At 39.5% G+C, this 16,916-nt stretch overlaps 1 protein-coding gene across 5 annotated transcripts in view; it reads left to right on the forward strand.

Annotated features, from left to right (window-relative positions):
* DEAF1 (DEAF1 transcription factor) overlaps positions 1-16,916 on the forward strand; it is a 29,444-nt gene that overhangs the window by 8,097 nt on the left and 4,431 nt on the right. For all 5 annotated transcript variants that reach the window (XM_034416801.3, XM_034416802.3, XM_087880646.1 and 2 more), the window contains 6 exons: positions 397-462; positions 3,121-3,247; positions 4,218-4,346; positions 8,721-8,852; positions 12,043-12,293; positions 15,858-15,920. In XM_034416801.3, coding sequence (XP_034272692.1) covers positions 397-462; positions 3,121-3,247; positions 4,218-4,346; positions 8,721-8,852; positions 12,043-12,293; positions 15,858-15,920 — 768 coding nt within the window. The remainder of the gene's footprint in view (positions 1-396; positions 463-3,120; positions 3,248-4,217; positions 4,347-8,720; positions 8,853-12,042; positions 12,294-15,857; positions 15,921-16,916) is intronic.

Genomic DNA, 16,916 nt, shown 5'->3' on the forward strand with positions numbered 1-16,916 from the left:
AAGAAGGAGAAGAAAGAAGAGAGCTTCAAAGAGAAAGAAAAAAAAAGTAGTGACTTTCAACTTTTTTCAGTGCAGAATAATACATAAAACTTACAGCATTAACTTTCTGCTTTACATTTCAGACCATTTCTATAGCAACAAAGTCAATCTGGTCATCAAAACCTAAGCTCAAAGTTTCATTATTTTTTTTTCTCAGTTTCGAGCACAAAGTCCAGAAGCAATTTCCAAGTAGCAACAAAACTACATAGATTCTTCCTTTTCATTAAAACTTTTGCCATCTCCACCAACTTTTATCATCTTTACTATCCACTCTTCCATTGTGGGAATTAATATGTCTTGCCATCTTTGTGCATATAAGATTCCTAATACTGCTCTTTTCCATCAATTCTATTCCAGGATGGAATACTAAATCCCCATGCGGCCTCATGCACTTGTGCTGCATGTTGTGATGACATGAGTCTGGTGAGTCTACAACTGCTGCTTGGATTACTTGAAGATGTGCTGAACTGCTACGTGCTGGTTATCATACAGAGATGATTTATAAATACTGTGGGCTGAAAGCGCCTTTGTCGGATTGGGAAAGGCAGCAGGGAAACAAATAGGGTCCTACCACCATTTCCAATTTATATACTCTTATTATTGCAGTAGCAGGCTTTTAGGTAAAATAAATTATTCCCAGATTTTACTTAGTTTTGGTAGTAGATTATTAACAATAAACATCCACTGATTGTTTTAAAAATGTATTTAAAATCTGTGGAGTTTACCTCAATGTTTGTGGTGTGGTGAGAGGGCGCTCAGAAATGAGCCTTCCCTGTGGGAACTTCCCTCCTCTTGAATTGCTTACTTCCCCCCCCCCCCCTTGAGATTGGCTCCTTCCCTTACTACATTTTGGATTTTATTGAAATCTGATTACTCTGCAGAGCCTTTGAGAACTCAGGAGTAAAAGAAAATTACCTATGGAGTAGGAAGAGAGATTGTCACTGTGTGTACTAGGAATTCTGTTACAATGTTATTGATCATGGGATTTTTCTCTGTTTATGTTATTTTGTGATTAGATGGATTAGATTTTTTTTTTTTATCTGATTTATATGCCGCCCTTCTCCGAAGACTCAGGGCGGCTTACAATGTGCTCAGCAATAGCCTTCATCCTTTTGTATATTTATACAAAGTCAGCTTATTGTCCCCACAAACTGGGTCCTCATTTCACCTACCTTAGAAAGGATGGAAGGCTGAGTCAACCTTGAGCCTTGGCGAGATTCGAACCCTGCAGTAATTGCAGGCAGCTGGTCTTAATAAGCTTAATAACAGGGTGCCTTAAACCCCTGTACTACCAAGGCTCTTTATTTATTAATCTTTTAAGCAACCCAGTAATCTATATATATAAAAGCAAAATACCACTCACGCATCATCACGAAATCTCCAGAACCGTAAAGCCTACAAACTTGAAATTTGGCAAGTATGTTCCTTTTGGCTTCTAGGTGCTCACTAAGAAATGGTTTTTCGAAATGACCATCAAATCATTAGTATTTCTTATATTATTATTAACATGATGTTAAGGAGTTAGACTTTCTACTCCCCCTCCCCACCTGAAAAGAACTCTGTTCCAACTACCACTTAGGCGTGGATGTGGCCAGCGTGTGACTCATCCGGCCTGCAGACTGGGAGTTTAGACACTCTACTCCCCACCTGAAAGGAAGAAAAAGGGATAGGAGAGGATCATTGGGGCCAGCCTCAGGGAGAGAAGGGGAGAGGAGAGGCCGATCATAACTACTCATTAATTTTCAAGCTGTAAGTGTTGATTTATCTAGCCTGATCACATAGTTTCCTAGCGGAGCACAGGTATCCATCTAGTTAATTTTTAGTCAGTTTATAATTAAAAAAAAGCACAATTTGAATTTAAACTCATCAGATAAATAAAATAAAATGCAAAGCAAATGCACCTATGAACTAGGCAGCAGCAAAGCAGTTACCAAAATCTAAAACTATATGATTTATGCAGTCTAAAGATCCTGGGAAAATTGGAAAAAAAAGTCTTAATTTGGCACTGAAATGAGGTTACCGTGGATGCCACTTGAGTCTCTCTGGGAAGAACATTCCAAACATAGAAAGGCTCGCTCTCCTCTGTAGAAACCCATCTCACCCCACTGATTATTGGACAGTTTTTTTCTGATTGAAGTGGCATATATGTGCTAGCAATTAATTAATTAATTAATTAAACAAACAAACATTTGGCATGAGGTTTGGTCATTATTGTAAAGGTTACTAGGTATAGGCAGGAATCTCAAGAGAAAGTTGGCTCCACGGTGTAGAAGCATTAAAAGGAAAACATGACTGTTTCAATAAAGCAGATATCTTCCCCATCCAGATGTACTCCAAATTTGTTGAACTGCACTTCTTGTCAATTGTAACCCGTCAGCATATCATTTTTTTCATTTTTCATTTTTTATTGAACTGCAGTAGCTAACAAACCCAGAGCAAGCAGTGGGGGAAGTTGTAGTCCACCACACTTGAAAGTAGCTCATTGGGAAAAAAATCAGAAAATTTTGGTACATGAAAACTAGACTCAAGAGAAACATTGGGCCCTTAAAATTCTCAGATTTCACTAACATTGTGTTCCTTTCAAGAATGTGTAGTCTAACGTGAAACGAAAATAATTTGAAGTACGTTATCAGAGCTGTCCTTTTTAGTGAATAAAAAATAGTGTATTATTTGAATTGAAATAGCAATAAGTCATTCAATATATTATTCAATAATGTTCAATATATTGAATATTATTGAAGTTTCTCATGCAAGGCATGACAGCAGTAGCAACTGAGCATTGAGCTGTCTGATAATATTATTTTATAATGAAAGGATTTCATATTTATCAGAATTGTGAAGGTAAGAAGATAGGCCTGAGTGGCTTTGGACTGGGATCCTTTGTCGGCAATATAGAAATCTTTTAGATCCTGTGTTAAATTCATTGTGTCAAGATGTCGATTTTCTTTTCTTTGGTGAGGCAATTTATACAAAGTTTAGATTATATCAACTAGCGAAAAGCAAACAGACGAACAAACATTAATTGTATCTCCAGAAAGAATTACTGCCATATTCTGACAATGGTTGCTTTCTCTTTATCAGAGTGGTCCCATAAGACTGTTTGTCCCCTATAAAAGAAGAAAAAAAGAGAATGAATTGCCTACAACTCCAGTGAAGAAGGATTCCCCCAAAAACATCACCCTGCTTCCTGGAACTGCTGCCACCACCTGTAAGGGTTCCATGCGACATTCACAAATGAATCCTAACTGTCATTTAACATTTATCGTTGTTTTTAAAATGAAAAAAATTTCAGTTTCAAAAACAATTCAATATTTAATGGTCATTGTACACTTTGTAAGAAACAGCCTTTTCTCCTTTTCATCTTTAGTATAAATCGCAAACCATCTCAAGTTTCCCTTTTGGCACCCTAAATCCTTGTTTGATCTTTATTTACTAGCTGATGGTTATAATTTGAGTAATAACATCAAGAAAATGTTTGCAAGTATTACTTAAAGTCTTGTCCTTTCTATTTAATTTTAACGTTTGCTTCCCATCTTAATCAAGTATGTTCTTTTTTGCCCTGAACTGTCTTTTTGGTGTGTTAAACTGGGAAGCTTTTAGTCTTATTCATTTGGCTTGTTGCATTTCTTTCACTCAGAGAAGAAGTATGATTGTTTTTGGAAAGTTTTATCTATAAACCCAGTGGGGAAATCCTCTGAGGTTTGCCACCGGTTCACTGCACGTGTGCGCAGTGCATGCCAAACATACACACACACGTGCAGTGAGTGCCAAATGCACGCTGCATATGCGTGCATGCGCAGTACATGCCAAATGCACGCTGCACATGTGTGCATGCGCAGTACACACCAAATGCGCGCTTCGCGCACAGGCATACCACAGGCAGTACCTTGCAGCGTGGAAAAAGGAGGCTTAAGAAGGTAAGTAGAACAGCAAGGGTGGGGGACAGCTGTGCCGCACGATTTAGGTTCACTAGAAAGCAGGATTTCTTGCTTTCTAGTGAATATAAATCGCGCAGCACAGCTGATCGTGGGAAATACTGGTTCAGGTGAACCGGTAGCATTTCACCCCTGCTATAAGCTCAGTGGGGTGTTTCTGCTGGTTAGAAACAAAACTGAGGAGATCCTTTGATCAGTAAAGCATTCTACTTAATTCTGAAAATATTTTCATCATTTCTTTAGTCACTGTGACTCCTTCAGGACAGATTACAACTTCTGGCACTTTGACCTTTGATCGTACAGCAGCCGTGGAGGCCACAGCTATTATCTCAGAAAGTCCGTCCCAAGGTGATGTTTTCACTGGTACCACTGGTGAGTAAGACAAATCCACATCCATACGTGATTGGGATACTTCTTTAAACCTACATTTTAGGAGGAGGAATCGGGCAGTGATGAAAGAAGATAGAAAACGTGATTAATAGCACAAAAATAGAAAATTCTATCGATGAGTTCAGTGGGATTTATTATGAGATACAGGTGTATGAGATTGCAGTGTAAAGCAGCTGCTTCAATCAATTGCCCAGCCTCAGGAATGAACCACAGATAATATTCTTGGAAAGGGCCATTTAAACTATTCCCTCTGTTCCAAGGTAGGACTCTAAATCAAAATAATCCGGAGAGATGGCTCTGCAGTTCTGTTTAGACTCACCTAAGGAAGGAAAATCTCCCAACCCTTGTAGGTAATTGGTTTCACCGATGCTCCCAACTGTCAGGAAGTTTTTCCCCATGATTCAGTTGGAACCTGCCTTTCTGTAGCTTAAATCTGTTATTCTGCATCCTTTACATATAGTAACAGAGAACATGCCTTAGCTTTCTTCTGGTACCCTTTTCACTTCTTGAAGACTGCTTACTCTTTACTCTTTTCAAGCCTGAATATCATCATATCCTTCATTCTTTCTTCATTAGAAGTAGCATTTTGGACATCCTCAGAGCTCTTTTCTGAACTTACTCTAGTTTTCTGAAATCTTATTAAAGTATTTTGCCTGTTCAGAGCCCACCCTAGAAGCGGGGTCTGATCAAAGAAAAAATAGATGGATTTGGAAATTATATGAAATTGCAATTTGCCTTTCCCCTCCTCCCAGTCACCTCAGATTGCTAACCTATGTTCAGTCTGTAATCATTAACCACAGGTAGTCCTCAATTTATGATCACAATTGGGACAAGAATTTCCATTGCTAAGCAAATGAGTTGCGCCCGATTTTACAACCTTTTTTTTTACCACAATTGTTAAATGAATCCCTACAGTCATTAAGCAAATCCAGCTTCCCCCATTACTTTGCATGTCAAAAGCTAGCTGGAAAAGTCACCAATGGCAATCAAATGACCCTAGGATGCTGCAACCATCATAAATACATTCCGATTGCCCAGTGCCCAAATTTTGATCAAATAATCATGGGGGGAGGCTGTGACAATCATAAGCATGAGTACCGGTCATAAGTATTTTTTTTCCCCAGTGCTGTTGTAACTTCGAATGGTTGCTAAACAAACGGTTGTAACTCTTTCACAAATTATCAGATCAGATATCCTGCATTTATTTCTGTTTCTTTTTTTAAAATTTTGCAGATGCCTTGTAAATTCCAGGATCTTATTCTCAGCCCATTTCTGTATCCCATCAAGATTATTTTGGTTCTGAATTTGAGTATATTAGCTTTTTGTTGTTGTTTGCAATTTCATATATTCTGAGCTTTCATTTTCCTGACATCAAGTCTACAGTTCTGGGCTATCCGTATGTATCTTTCTTTTACGATTTGTCAAACTTTCCATCCAAAACATCTGTGTATGTTCTGTTTTGCTTTCAGATCTTTGTTAAACTCCTGCAGTCTTCTTATTTCCCCCCCCCCCCCCATTTAAGTTATTTGCCATTGTGCTTTTGATATCTCATTTTTAAGAATTCCTATCCATTCTGAGGTCCTTTTCTAATTAGTTTCTCCTTTCATGGACTCATACTTATTTTCTGAATTTATAAAAAAAACTTTTTTTAAAGTCCAGGTTTTGCATTCAGATCCTCTTAGTTATTTTTATTTAAGATCTTAAGTGTAATGTGATCAACTTTGACCAATGTTACTGCTTCCTTGGCTTCTTCCTTGGCTATGTCTTGCTGAATAATTAGTATCAGGTTAAAGATAGCTGCTCCTCTGGTGCCTTGCTTCACTCACTGAAAGAGAAAGTTTTTAGTAAGATGTCTGAAGGAATTTCCTGGAAGGACCATACTCAATCGAGTTTTGACTTTCAAACAGATTTTGAGATAATTGAAATCCCCCATCCCTGGTACTTCATGCTGCTTTGAAAGATCTGCAATTTGCTTTTGTAAAACCGCATCCATATTTTTTTACTTGGTTGGGCAAGAATAATAGACATTATTCCAATATTGCTTTTATTTGCTTCTTCCATTATTTTAACCCAAGTGCTGATTATGATACCACAGAGTTCATTTACCTGGATTTCTGAACAGATGTGAATACTTGCAATATAAAGTACTCTTCCTTCTCCCTTTTCATTGTTTCTGTTCCTTTTGAATAGATTTTACTTCTATGCTGGGAATCATTTACTTCTATTATACCTATTAAACTTCAGTTGCCTTCCTGTATTAAACATTTAAGTTCATTTTGTTTATTTCCTATACTGTTGGCATTAGTATATAGATAACAATATAGCCTGTGAACTTTATGGGCCAATGTTCTTCCTGATTTTTTATTGAGTATGTAGTTTAATAGGCACCATTAAGGCTTCACTCCACTTCCTTCTAGATCATACAAGAATTAACCCTACCTCTTACTTCAGGGTTTACGGTAATCTTCTGCCCTCAATTTAAAGTTCTCCCAATCAAGCTTACTCAGCTTTGGCTAAAGACTTATTTACAAATCTTTATGAGCTACAATCCATCTCAAGTCAGCAGTTTATCACCCAGATAATAATGGACTTTTTCTGTTGATGTTGCTTGCATAGCTCTTCAGTAATCTGCAGTATTGTTTTCATTCTCAGTCCTCTTCCATGGCCTGCAAAGATGGATGAAAACACCATCTGTTCTTGAGCTCCCTTTCTAGATCTTCAGTGTCACTGACAATATATTTCTAGCTGTTCTTTGCAATACCTTTAGCCCCAGATGAAATTGTAGGACAGCGGACTTAATATGTCCTAATGTTCTGTCACATGTTTGATTTTGCTCTTGGGAGGCGGTTTAATTCATATGCCAGTTGGTCCAATCAGCATGTATTTATTTCTGTTTTTCTAACTCCTCTGACTCTTTTTGTTTTATTGCAGGGCACATTAACATCTACTTCATTCTTCAATAATCCACTAACCCCCCCCCTTTTTTTTTTTTTGTTCTGCAATTTTCTTGTCCTGAGAGCTCAGAGAATGCTGCCTCTGCAAATAGCCTAAAGCTGACATCTCTTGTTTCTGGTTGCCATTCTTGTTCACTGGACTTGTTTCCTTTAATTCTCTTCCTTGGGCGGAGTTATTTGTTTAACAGGTGCTGTTGTAATGCTTCCACATAATAGGATGATCTAATAAATCTTCATCCTCTATGATTGCTCATTGGTCCAGACTTTCGTTTTTTCTTCATATTTTCATCTAGGTTTCTCTTTGTTGTTGTTGTTACAGGCTAGATGAAAGCAAATAAAGCAAACAGAATGGTGTAGTGGTTAAGGTTAGAAACGAGATTGTGTTTTAGTCCCACATTAGGCATGAAAACTGGCTGGATGACCATGGACCAGTCATTCTCTCTCAGCCCAACCTCACAAGTTTTTTTTTTTTTTTTGGTGGAGAAAATAGTAGGAGGAAAAACATTGGCTTTGTTTTCCAACTTGGAATATTTATAAAAATAATAAAGGAGGGAAATAAATAAATGAAGATAAATCCTGATAAGACAGAATTGTATTAATGGACTGTTTTTCTGTCCATTTTAGTGTTAGTTTTTCTAGATTATTAAGAATGGCTTAAGACTGTTCAAAAAGGTTGCTTACAAAAAAGCCACCCAAGTGGATATACTTAATAAATTGCATTACATTCAAAATATATATTTTAAATAGCTGGAAAATATAGATTGGGGGCCCCTTGGTGGTCTCTGAGCTTGATTGTTTTCTCGCAGATGTTTCATTATCCAAACTAGGTAACATGTCTGCAGAAAACAATCAACTCAGAGAGCACCAAGGACCCCTCATTTCAACCCTGAGCTACAGTATTCTCCTTTATTGGTAAAATATGGGCTTAAATGTTATTAGGAATCTTTTATATGAGGCATTTTTAAAATTATAACAAATAATAAGGGAGAAACCTCTTACCAATACATAGAAGTCTGCAATCCTTGACACATTGTCTTGCCTAAGGATAAGTACTGCATGTTTCTTTTTAAATTGCCCACATAATCCAGTGAGCGGTGGGATGGATTTATGTATTGCAAAATAATTTTATTTCTGACCATCTCGCTGGTATTCTCATTTTGAGATAATCACTTTCCTTAATTCTAGTTTTAATCATTTATATTGAAGATGAAATGTATTTCGATTAAACAGTAAATGCAGGAACTTGGGCATGTTTTGATCTTGCAAGAAACGATATTTCTTGCTAAACCCTTTTTCCAGAAGTGTCCTATTTTCCTTCATGTCTTCTTACTTTTTGTGAACTTCCAAGATGTAACATCCAAACCAGTTCCTTTAGACTCTGACTTTACTCCCTTCTCAACAGTGCAAGATACAAACCTTCAGCAGCAACCTTGTCAGGTCAATCATCCAGAGCCTCACTATCCAAGTTATCAAGACAGTTGTCAGATCTCCGCATTCCCCGAAGCAGCTTTGCCAACTTCTCATCCCAAAATTGGTAAGATTTCTTTTGTCTCTAAAATAATCTCCACATTGTTAAGTTACATAATTTTTAGTATTTTTTTCATGGGAGCAAATACACTCATATTTTGGGGAAATAGTAAGCCATCTGGGTGGTGTAGGTGTGCTAGGGTGCTGCTGATGTCCTCACATAGGAAGAAAAGAGCAGGAATTATAGGGATGAAAATAACCTTGGTTGTGAATGCAGCACTGTCAAGGATCTAATCCAAGTGCTATGTTATGTTTTTTTTAAAAATTTGATTTATATGCCGCCCTTCTCCGGAGACTCAGGGCGGCTTAGAATGTGTTAAGCAATAGCCTTCATACTTTTGTATATTTTATACAAAGTCAGCTTATTGCCCCCACAATCCGGGTCCTCATTTTACCTACCTTAGAAAGGATGGAAGGCTGAGTCAACCTTGAGCCTGGTGAGATTTGAACTTGCAGTAATTGCAGGCAGCTTATGTTAATAATAGTACTTTAGTCTGCTGCACTACCAGGGCTCCTGGTTAGAGCTGTTGTTCTACACAGGCCAGATGATTGTGGATTTGGAGATTGGAACCCTTATAACCTGGTAGTGGTTGTGTTAAGGCAGTTGCCAGCTTAGGTACAGTTTCAGGAGCTTTCAATTTCCTCAGGATGAGGACTATTAATTTGACTTGCTCTGAAAAGTCATGGAGCTCTCTTGACTGAGCAAGAACCTAGATATTCTCTGGGAATATCTAGGTCATAGCTCTGAACCCTCCCAGCCCTTCCCACCCCCCACCCCCCAATATGGTTCCTTGGTTTAGAGCTGAATTGTTGGCTTAAGAGGAGATGGAAAACTTCACACAGCGGTGCCATGAATCTATTAGTTATACCAGATTGTATTTTTATAAGGTTTCCTGCATGAATACAGTGAGATTTTAAAAGGATTTTGACAACATAAGGGTGTGTTCTTTCATGCAAGAGAGACTTGAGGGCTGTCTCATCCTCACATCGATGTCCCTTTGGCCCCCCACATCCCACGGCCCCTCCTGCCCTAACTGACATTTACTGCCTTCTTGCTTCTGACCCTTTGTGAGGCCGCACGAGGCTTTCTCTCCAGGGTTCTGCAGAGCAGCTGCCTCACGAAGGGCCAGGCTGGATGCCTCCTCAACAACAAGAGCAAGAAGACGGTGAAAGTCAGATGGAGTAGTGATGCTCAGTGCAGCAGGGGCCTCGAGTGCAGGGTGGCAAGGGCAGCTGGGATAGGAGGACTGAGGTGGCTGCAGCTTTGCAAGGAGCTGCTGGGTGAGCCTGGGTTTTTGCAGTGCAAAAGCTACGAAGCTTTTCACAGTGCAAAGCCAAGCCTTTTGCAGAAACTCTTAGCACTGTGAGAAAAACACTTTGTGGTGCCTTGCTGGGCTGGGGCTGGTGAAAGGCTTCCCAGGAAGCCTGCCATCATGGCGCAAAGCCTTTCCAGTGCTAAGGCTGGATCAGCAGTGCAGTGCAATGGGGCTTCCTGGAACCTCAGTTCTGGGATTCCCAGGATATGGCAGTTTTGTGCCATGCTGCTGGAGCAGCTGAGGTTTCCAGGGACAGCTGTGGCTTTGCTCTGCACTGCAGCTCAAGAGCTTCTTGCCGCCCCGGAGCCGTGGCACGCCAAGAAACCCCTGAGCTGCAGTGCATTCTTTCCTTGGCTTCCCTGAGCTTGTGCTGCATCACAGCACACCTACATGTGTGTGTGGCCTGTGCTGGGCCTCCCCCACTCCCTTGTGGTATCTTTGTGTTCCTCACCCAGGACTCTCTCTGCTGCCCATTTAACAACCCTGGAGTTAGCATCTGCAGTTATGACGGCAACGGGGACTGCCGTGATTGCTGTTGCTAAGCGAAGTGGTCACATGATGTCATGCTTTATGACCGTATTGCTTAGCAACAGAAACGCAGGTCCAAGTTGTAAATCAAAGACTATCCATCATAACATGGGCCATGCCCCTGCAGTCCAGAGAGGAAGGACTGCCTCTCAGTCTGCCCCATCTTGCCTTTCAGGTGCCTGGTACTGTAGATCCCTCTGCAATCTTGGATTCCACCTCAGTCCTGGATCCCACTACCACCACCACTTGTGAGAAGTAGTGAAAGAAAGAAACATTCAGCATAGATTTAGTATCTCCCACAAATTTTGATCTTGTGGAAAACTAGAAGAACTGGATTTGCAAAGATTGAAAAAAAAAATCACTGAATATGCGGTGAAGTCTTAAAGTTATGAAATGTGTATTGCTGCACTCCCTTCGGGAGCTGGATTTCATTAGCCCATTGTGAGAGGCCAGGCTGCCTGCAAGTTGGCTAGCATCTGGGCTGATGGTACCCTGCCCCTTTAAAACCTTTTCCTAGCCAGCCCAGCTGCTCAGCAATCAGCAGGTATAAAAGCTGAGCAGAAAAGTAGCTGTGTGTGTGTGTTGTTGCGGCTGAGTTTTTGGTGTGTTGAAGTTGTTCTAGGAGTGAGAGGGAGATAGTTTTTGTTCTTGGTGGAAATAGAACTACTGGAAGCAGCCAAAAGGGCCAAGAGACACTAAAACTTTTCTTTAGCACTAGGGCTTACAAATTGTATTGGCCTAGAACTAATAGTAGGAGTAGATTTGGGGAAGTGTGTGAAAAACAACTGTTGAGTACTACCCATTGTGTGCTTGTGTGTGGGATGCCTAAAGTCCAAAGGGACTTGGGTTGGTTCTCTGGGGTTTTGGGAGCCCATTGACTTCGGATATCGATAAAAGAATCTGCGGCACCCATAAAGCTGGTTTGTTATTTTAAACTGTTGATAGGGTCCACTGCAATTGTTACAGTCTGCTTGCTCTATGGTTTGCTTCAGTTCTAAGATTTATTAAAAGCATATACATCCTACTACCAGATTCCTAGACTAGTAAAAAAAAAAAGCTACTGCATCAAAGAGAAACAATTCAAAATCTCAAATATTCAAATGTTCTTGTATTGGTTATTTGTAATGCAACCAGAAATTTTCAATGCTTTACAATGATGAAACACTCAGTGGAAGCAGCTTAAATTACTGATTTCTGAAAGGAACTGAAGTGAGAGGTCTTAGTCTGCTGCCTGGCTCTCTACCACAATCATATTGAATGGCTGTGGATGACAACTAGGATGGAAGATGGATCTGGCCAACTTTCAGGCACAGTTACTGGTGGTTCAACTCATTCTGTGGTTCTATCTTTTAGTGTTGACCTCACTCCCTGCCCTTGCGGTGCCACCTGCTACGCCCACTAAGACAATCTCCTCTTCTGTGATGAATGGACTTGAAATGACAGAACAACGGAACTGGCTTTATCTAGAGGAGACCGTCAATTCTCTGCTTAACACAGCTCGGCAGCTGAAGACGCTGATCGAACAAGCTAAGCAGGCCAGCTCTTCCTACAGAGAAGCTGCTGTTTCCCAAGCAAAACTTCAAGCTGATGTGGAAAGGAAAGAGGTAATAAATAGTGTTTCAAGAAAGGAATCCATCTTAGCCCCAAATATCTTATAGCCATATTTTAAAACTACTTATGCTGCTTTAGAAACTGTTGAAAGAAGAAAAACTTCCACCCTGATGCATGGCACAGTGATGATATGGATGTAGTCATTACTATAGTCTCAGTGAATTTCAGAGTGCAATCACACAGTGATTTTGGATTTGGTAGCATCATTTCTGATCTGCAGTATACATTCTAAAACAGTGTTGCATTTCTTCTACTGCATTCAGAGCAACATAACTTAAATAATTGGAGCTCCTAGGATTTATGTTCAAACAAATATTTTCACAGAGCTTAAAGGGATAGCAAAAACTCTTCTAAAATGCATAATAGATGCATATGGAGTATTATTTACTTAATTATTTAAAGTATTTATATACCATTTGCCAATTAAACATCACCAAAATGGTTTATGGTAATATATACTGTAAATAAGCTTTTACATAAAAGTTCCAAATAAAATAAATAAGGTAGATAATAAAATAAGTAATCAAAGCAGTGGTAAGGAAGTTAATTTATCACAGTAGCAGTGGTGGGTTTCCCCCAGTTCGAACTACCAGTTTGCAAGAACCGGTAGTAAAACCAGCGGGAGGCTCCACCCACTGACCCGGACGTCATCATAGGTGATCTACACATGCAAAGAAGCTTCTGCGCATGTGCAGAAGAGTGCATACGTGCGTGAGCAAAGCAAGCGTGCGCACATGGTGCAGTGCGAACCGGTAGTAAAGGTAAGTAGAACCCACCCCTGCACAGTAGTATATAAAATAACACATTACTAAAAATTCTGCAAGAATAAAAATGTGCCTCTGTCATTCAGAAGACAGTAGAGAGTCTTCCAGGCCTACCGCACTATTGCAGGCCTATTTACACCATTGGAGAATATCCAGAGTAGGCCTTCCAAATATTATTTTAGGGCGCTGAGAGGAATTTACAGGAAGAATCTCTTCATATGCCCTGATCCTAAATACTGGAAGTCTTTATACATTAATACCCAGTAGCACTTAGACTTGTTTACTGCTCCATAGTGCTTTAACAGCACTCTCTGAGTAGTTTACAGTGTCAACATATGGCACCCAACCATCTGGATCCTTATTTTACCGACCTGGGAAGATGGAAGGCTGAGTCAACCCTGAGCCCCATCAGGATTGAACTCCTGGTTGTGGGCAGAGTCAGCCTGCAATGCTGCATTCTAACCACTGCATCACCAGGGCTCCCAATGGCATTGGGATTGCAACTGAATTACAAATTAGAAAATATCTGTAGTTTTCTAATATTAAAAGTATTCAATCATGTCTATTTTGTTTATAGCAACAAGGTTATGAATTCTATACGCCGGGTAGTGTCGGATCTAGACTTGAGACAGGAGGGAAGTGGAGCAGGAAAGGCCTTTACAACAAACACGGGTTGTATCCGTAGTTGGGTCAAAACTAGATTCTCCAAATGTTGAGTTCAAGGAGCAATAAAGTGGCAAAGTCAAGGGCCATCCAGAATTCAGTTGCACAGTTAAGAATTCACAGTGTGGTAAGGCAAAGGCACTAGCCACAAATTCAGTTACAAGCAGTGCTGGGAATGAAAGTGAGCCTGCTTATATATCCACCAAGCCGGGCATCTCTCTTTCTCTCCCAGGGTTTTTAGATGAATCACCTGGGGAGCCCTGCATCCACCCACTCTTGTCCTCAAGTGCTTTCTCTGCATTAATTCCTGGAGCCGCCTTTGTTTGGGCTTTCTAGGACCCAGGAGGAAGGAGGCATGGATCTCAATACCCTGTTTCCCCCAAAATAAGACATCCCCTGATAATAATAAGCCCAATCAGGCTTTTGAGCGCATGGCAATAAGGCCAAGCACTTATTTCAGGGTTCAAAAAAATATAAGACGGGTCTTATTTTCGGGGAAACACGGTAACTGTTCTTCACCAGCTGTCTGTAGGAGAGATGCTCACTTTACTTCCTTTTTGATTTGAGGCCAGGTGACTCTGTGTTCTTCCTTGGCTAGATATTATTTCCTCTTCCAAGGCAGTTCTAAGAACATATTTGTCACTTGATTGACATGCCTATTGGCTTAAGCGCACTGCTTTATAGTTGTTAGTTGCTTCAATAGGTTGCTCTTTTATTTAGATGTTTGAGAAAGGATTTAATCTTACTCAAACATCTAAATAGCTATTTACATTATTTAGATGTTTTAGTATGATTTAATTCTTACTCAAACATCTAAATATTTAAGGGCTTTCTTTCATAGTGCTTGAGATTGGAGGCAGCTGGGAATATCTTCATATTGGTCTCTAGCCATTTAATAAAATTTAAGAACTATTCCTCAGAAAGAAATAAACATTGAACATTAGATTTGCTATGGTCAGAACTAAACGTGGGTGCTGAAAATTTCTTATTTTCTACAGTGTCAATTGCTTTTAGTACAGAGAGCTTTGTAAGAATGTACCAATAGTTTTAATGAACTATCCTTTACTGGAAGGTGTCAGCTGGCTTTTATTGCTAATTATACCTGCCATTTTATGTCAGCATTCTTGGATTTTTGTCTATTACTTATTTGTTTAAAATATATTTATTTATATAGCCATCTCTTGTTAGAGGGTATGGCATGTGGTGATTTCAATGGATGTTGAATTGGTTAAATTGGTTAATGTGTAAGCGTTGCAGCTGCTTAGATTTGTTAAATATTGGGGGAAATTGTATAGTGTTTAAATCTATACAATAGTAGAACAGTGTACATATGGAAGTTGTAGGTCCCTCCCTCCCACAAGGCATTTAAGTAGAGACTAGACAGCTACCTTTCATGGAAAGTTGGACTAAATGATCCTTGTGGCCTCTTCCAGCTGTTCTGTTTCTATGAAAATGTGAGAGGGAAGGGTTTGAGCTCAGAAAAAATGATCACATGGAAATTTGTAATGCATTTTTTGCTATTAGAATGCAAATCTATTCAATATAATGACACCCTCCTAATGGCCCCAAAAATAGTTGAGCTAGCTTGTAGATAACAAATCAAGAGAAAACAACATAATTTCTTGCCAATATAGAGATGTGAGGATCTAAATGGCAGCAGACATTAAGTGTTGGGCAAGGAAGGAGGTAACCATCTGCAAACTTTATCTTCTCTGGACAAAGCCTTCTTCTTCTGGACTAGCAAAGCTACAGATGTGCAATTTTCAGCTGTGGGTTTTTGTTTCTTTGTTTTTAAGCACGATATAAAAGGAACATTTGTGAAGTAATTGAAATATATGCAGTTCTTTCTTTTATCTCAAATGTTTCTTTCCTATTTGAAAGATAAATGATAGTGTATAATTTAGTACACAAAATATACAGTTTTTAATATTACTTAAATAAGTCCTCACTCATGCTATTGCTGGTTGATGACCGTAATGAAGTTTTAATTCATTCATTCACTCATGTTTATAGCCGTATTTTCCAGATAGCCGTATTTCCAATAGAAAACTCTTCCTTGTAACTATACTTCCAAGAGCAGCATGAGGTAATTGTTAAAAGGAAATTTATGATGTCTTTCAATTTTTCCAGTATCAGAGTCAGTTATTTCAGCATACAGAAGATGTTGATGGAAAAACAGAAATTATTATTAAGGTAAGCCCAAAGATTGACTCTGAATGGTATCTAAGGATTATCAATCTATTTCCATGTTCTTTTTTGCTACTGAATGGTGGCTTCTCAGTGGCAGCAGTCTAATGGTCTGAGATTGAGCATGTTCATGCTGATGTGGCTAAACTGGCCTGGTTCCTGAGACACCAACTTATCTCCCATAAGGGGTTGGCATTCATTTTGTCACTTTCCTTTAGCCCCCAAGTCTTAAAGAGCCCAGTATATCATCCATTATTGTGGTGTGCTTCTGATCTGCCCTTGTGGTCATTACATTAATAGCTGGTAGATGGGAATGTATGGATTGTTTTTTTACAGTGTATTTTGAATTGGTAAAAGGTGATCTTTTACCATCTGGTACTTTGGGGGCTTTCCCTGGGGGAGAACCTGGGGGTGGACAGCGCCCTAAAATTGCATTTATGAATAGGGGGAAGGTGATACCCCAACAGTTTGGTGGAAGCAGACTGCAGTTGGTACAAAATGCAGCAGCACAGACTGTTACGAGTACCTTTCAACCTACACATTTTATTTCTTTGCTCCATGAGCTGCATCAGTTGCCAGTGCGCTTCTGACTTTTACTATATTGTGCTGGTGGTTACTTATAAAGCTCTCCACAGCATGGGGCCAAGCTTATTTGCAGGGCTACCTGCCACCAGTTATGTCTGCCTCTCCAAACAGACGAGCAACCATGTTTACATAATCTTCCTTGAAATTTGGTTACCATGCTCCCAAGTGCTTTTTTTTTTTTTGGCAGTAGCTGCATAGAAAAAAAAAAAAACAAAACCCAGAGCGTTTTTTTCCCCCAAGTAGTCAGTCTAAATTCCTCCGAGGAAGAGTTAATCTGATCTCAGGTCTCCTGCTTCACAGCTATTTTGGTTTTTCTTTTCGGCTAGTACTTTTTTCTTTCTCTGTTTACTGAGCTCTTTATAAGTGTCATGACAAGTTCTTATTGGGTTGCATCCCTGAGGCTCAGCTTTGCATATA

The sequence above is a fragment of the Pantherophis guttatus genome, chromosome 1, assembly GCF_059756535.1.
Source record: "Pantherophis guttatus breed Tessera chromosome 1, ASM5975653v1, whole genome shotgun sequence".
NCBI lineage: Eukaryota > Metazoa > Chordata > Lepidosauria > Squamata > Colubridae > Pantherophis > Pantherophis guttatus.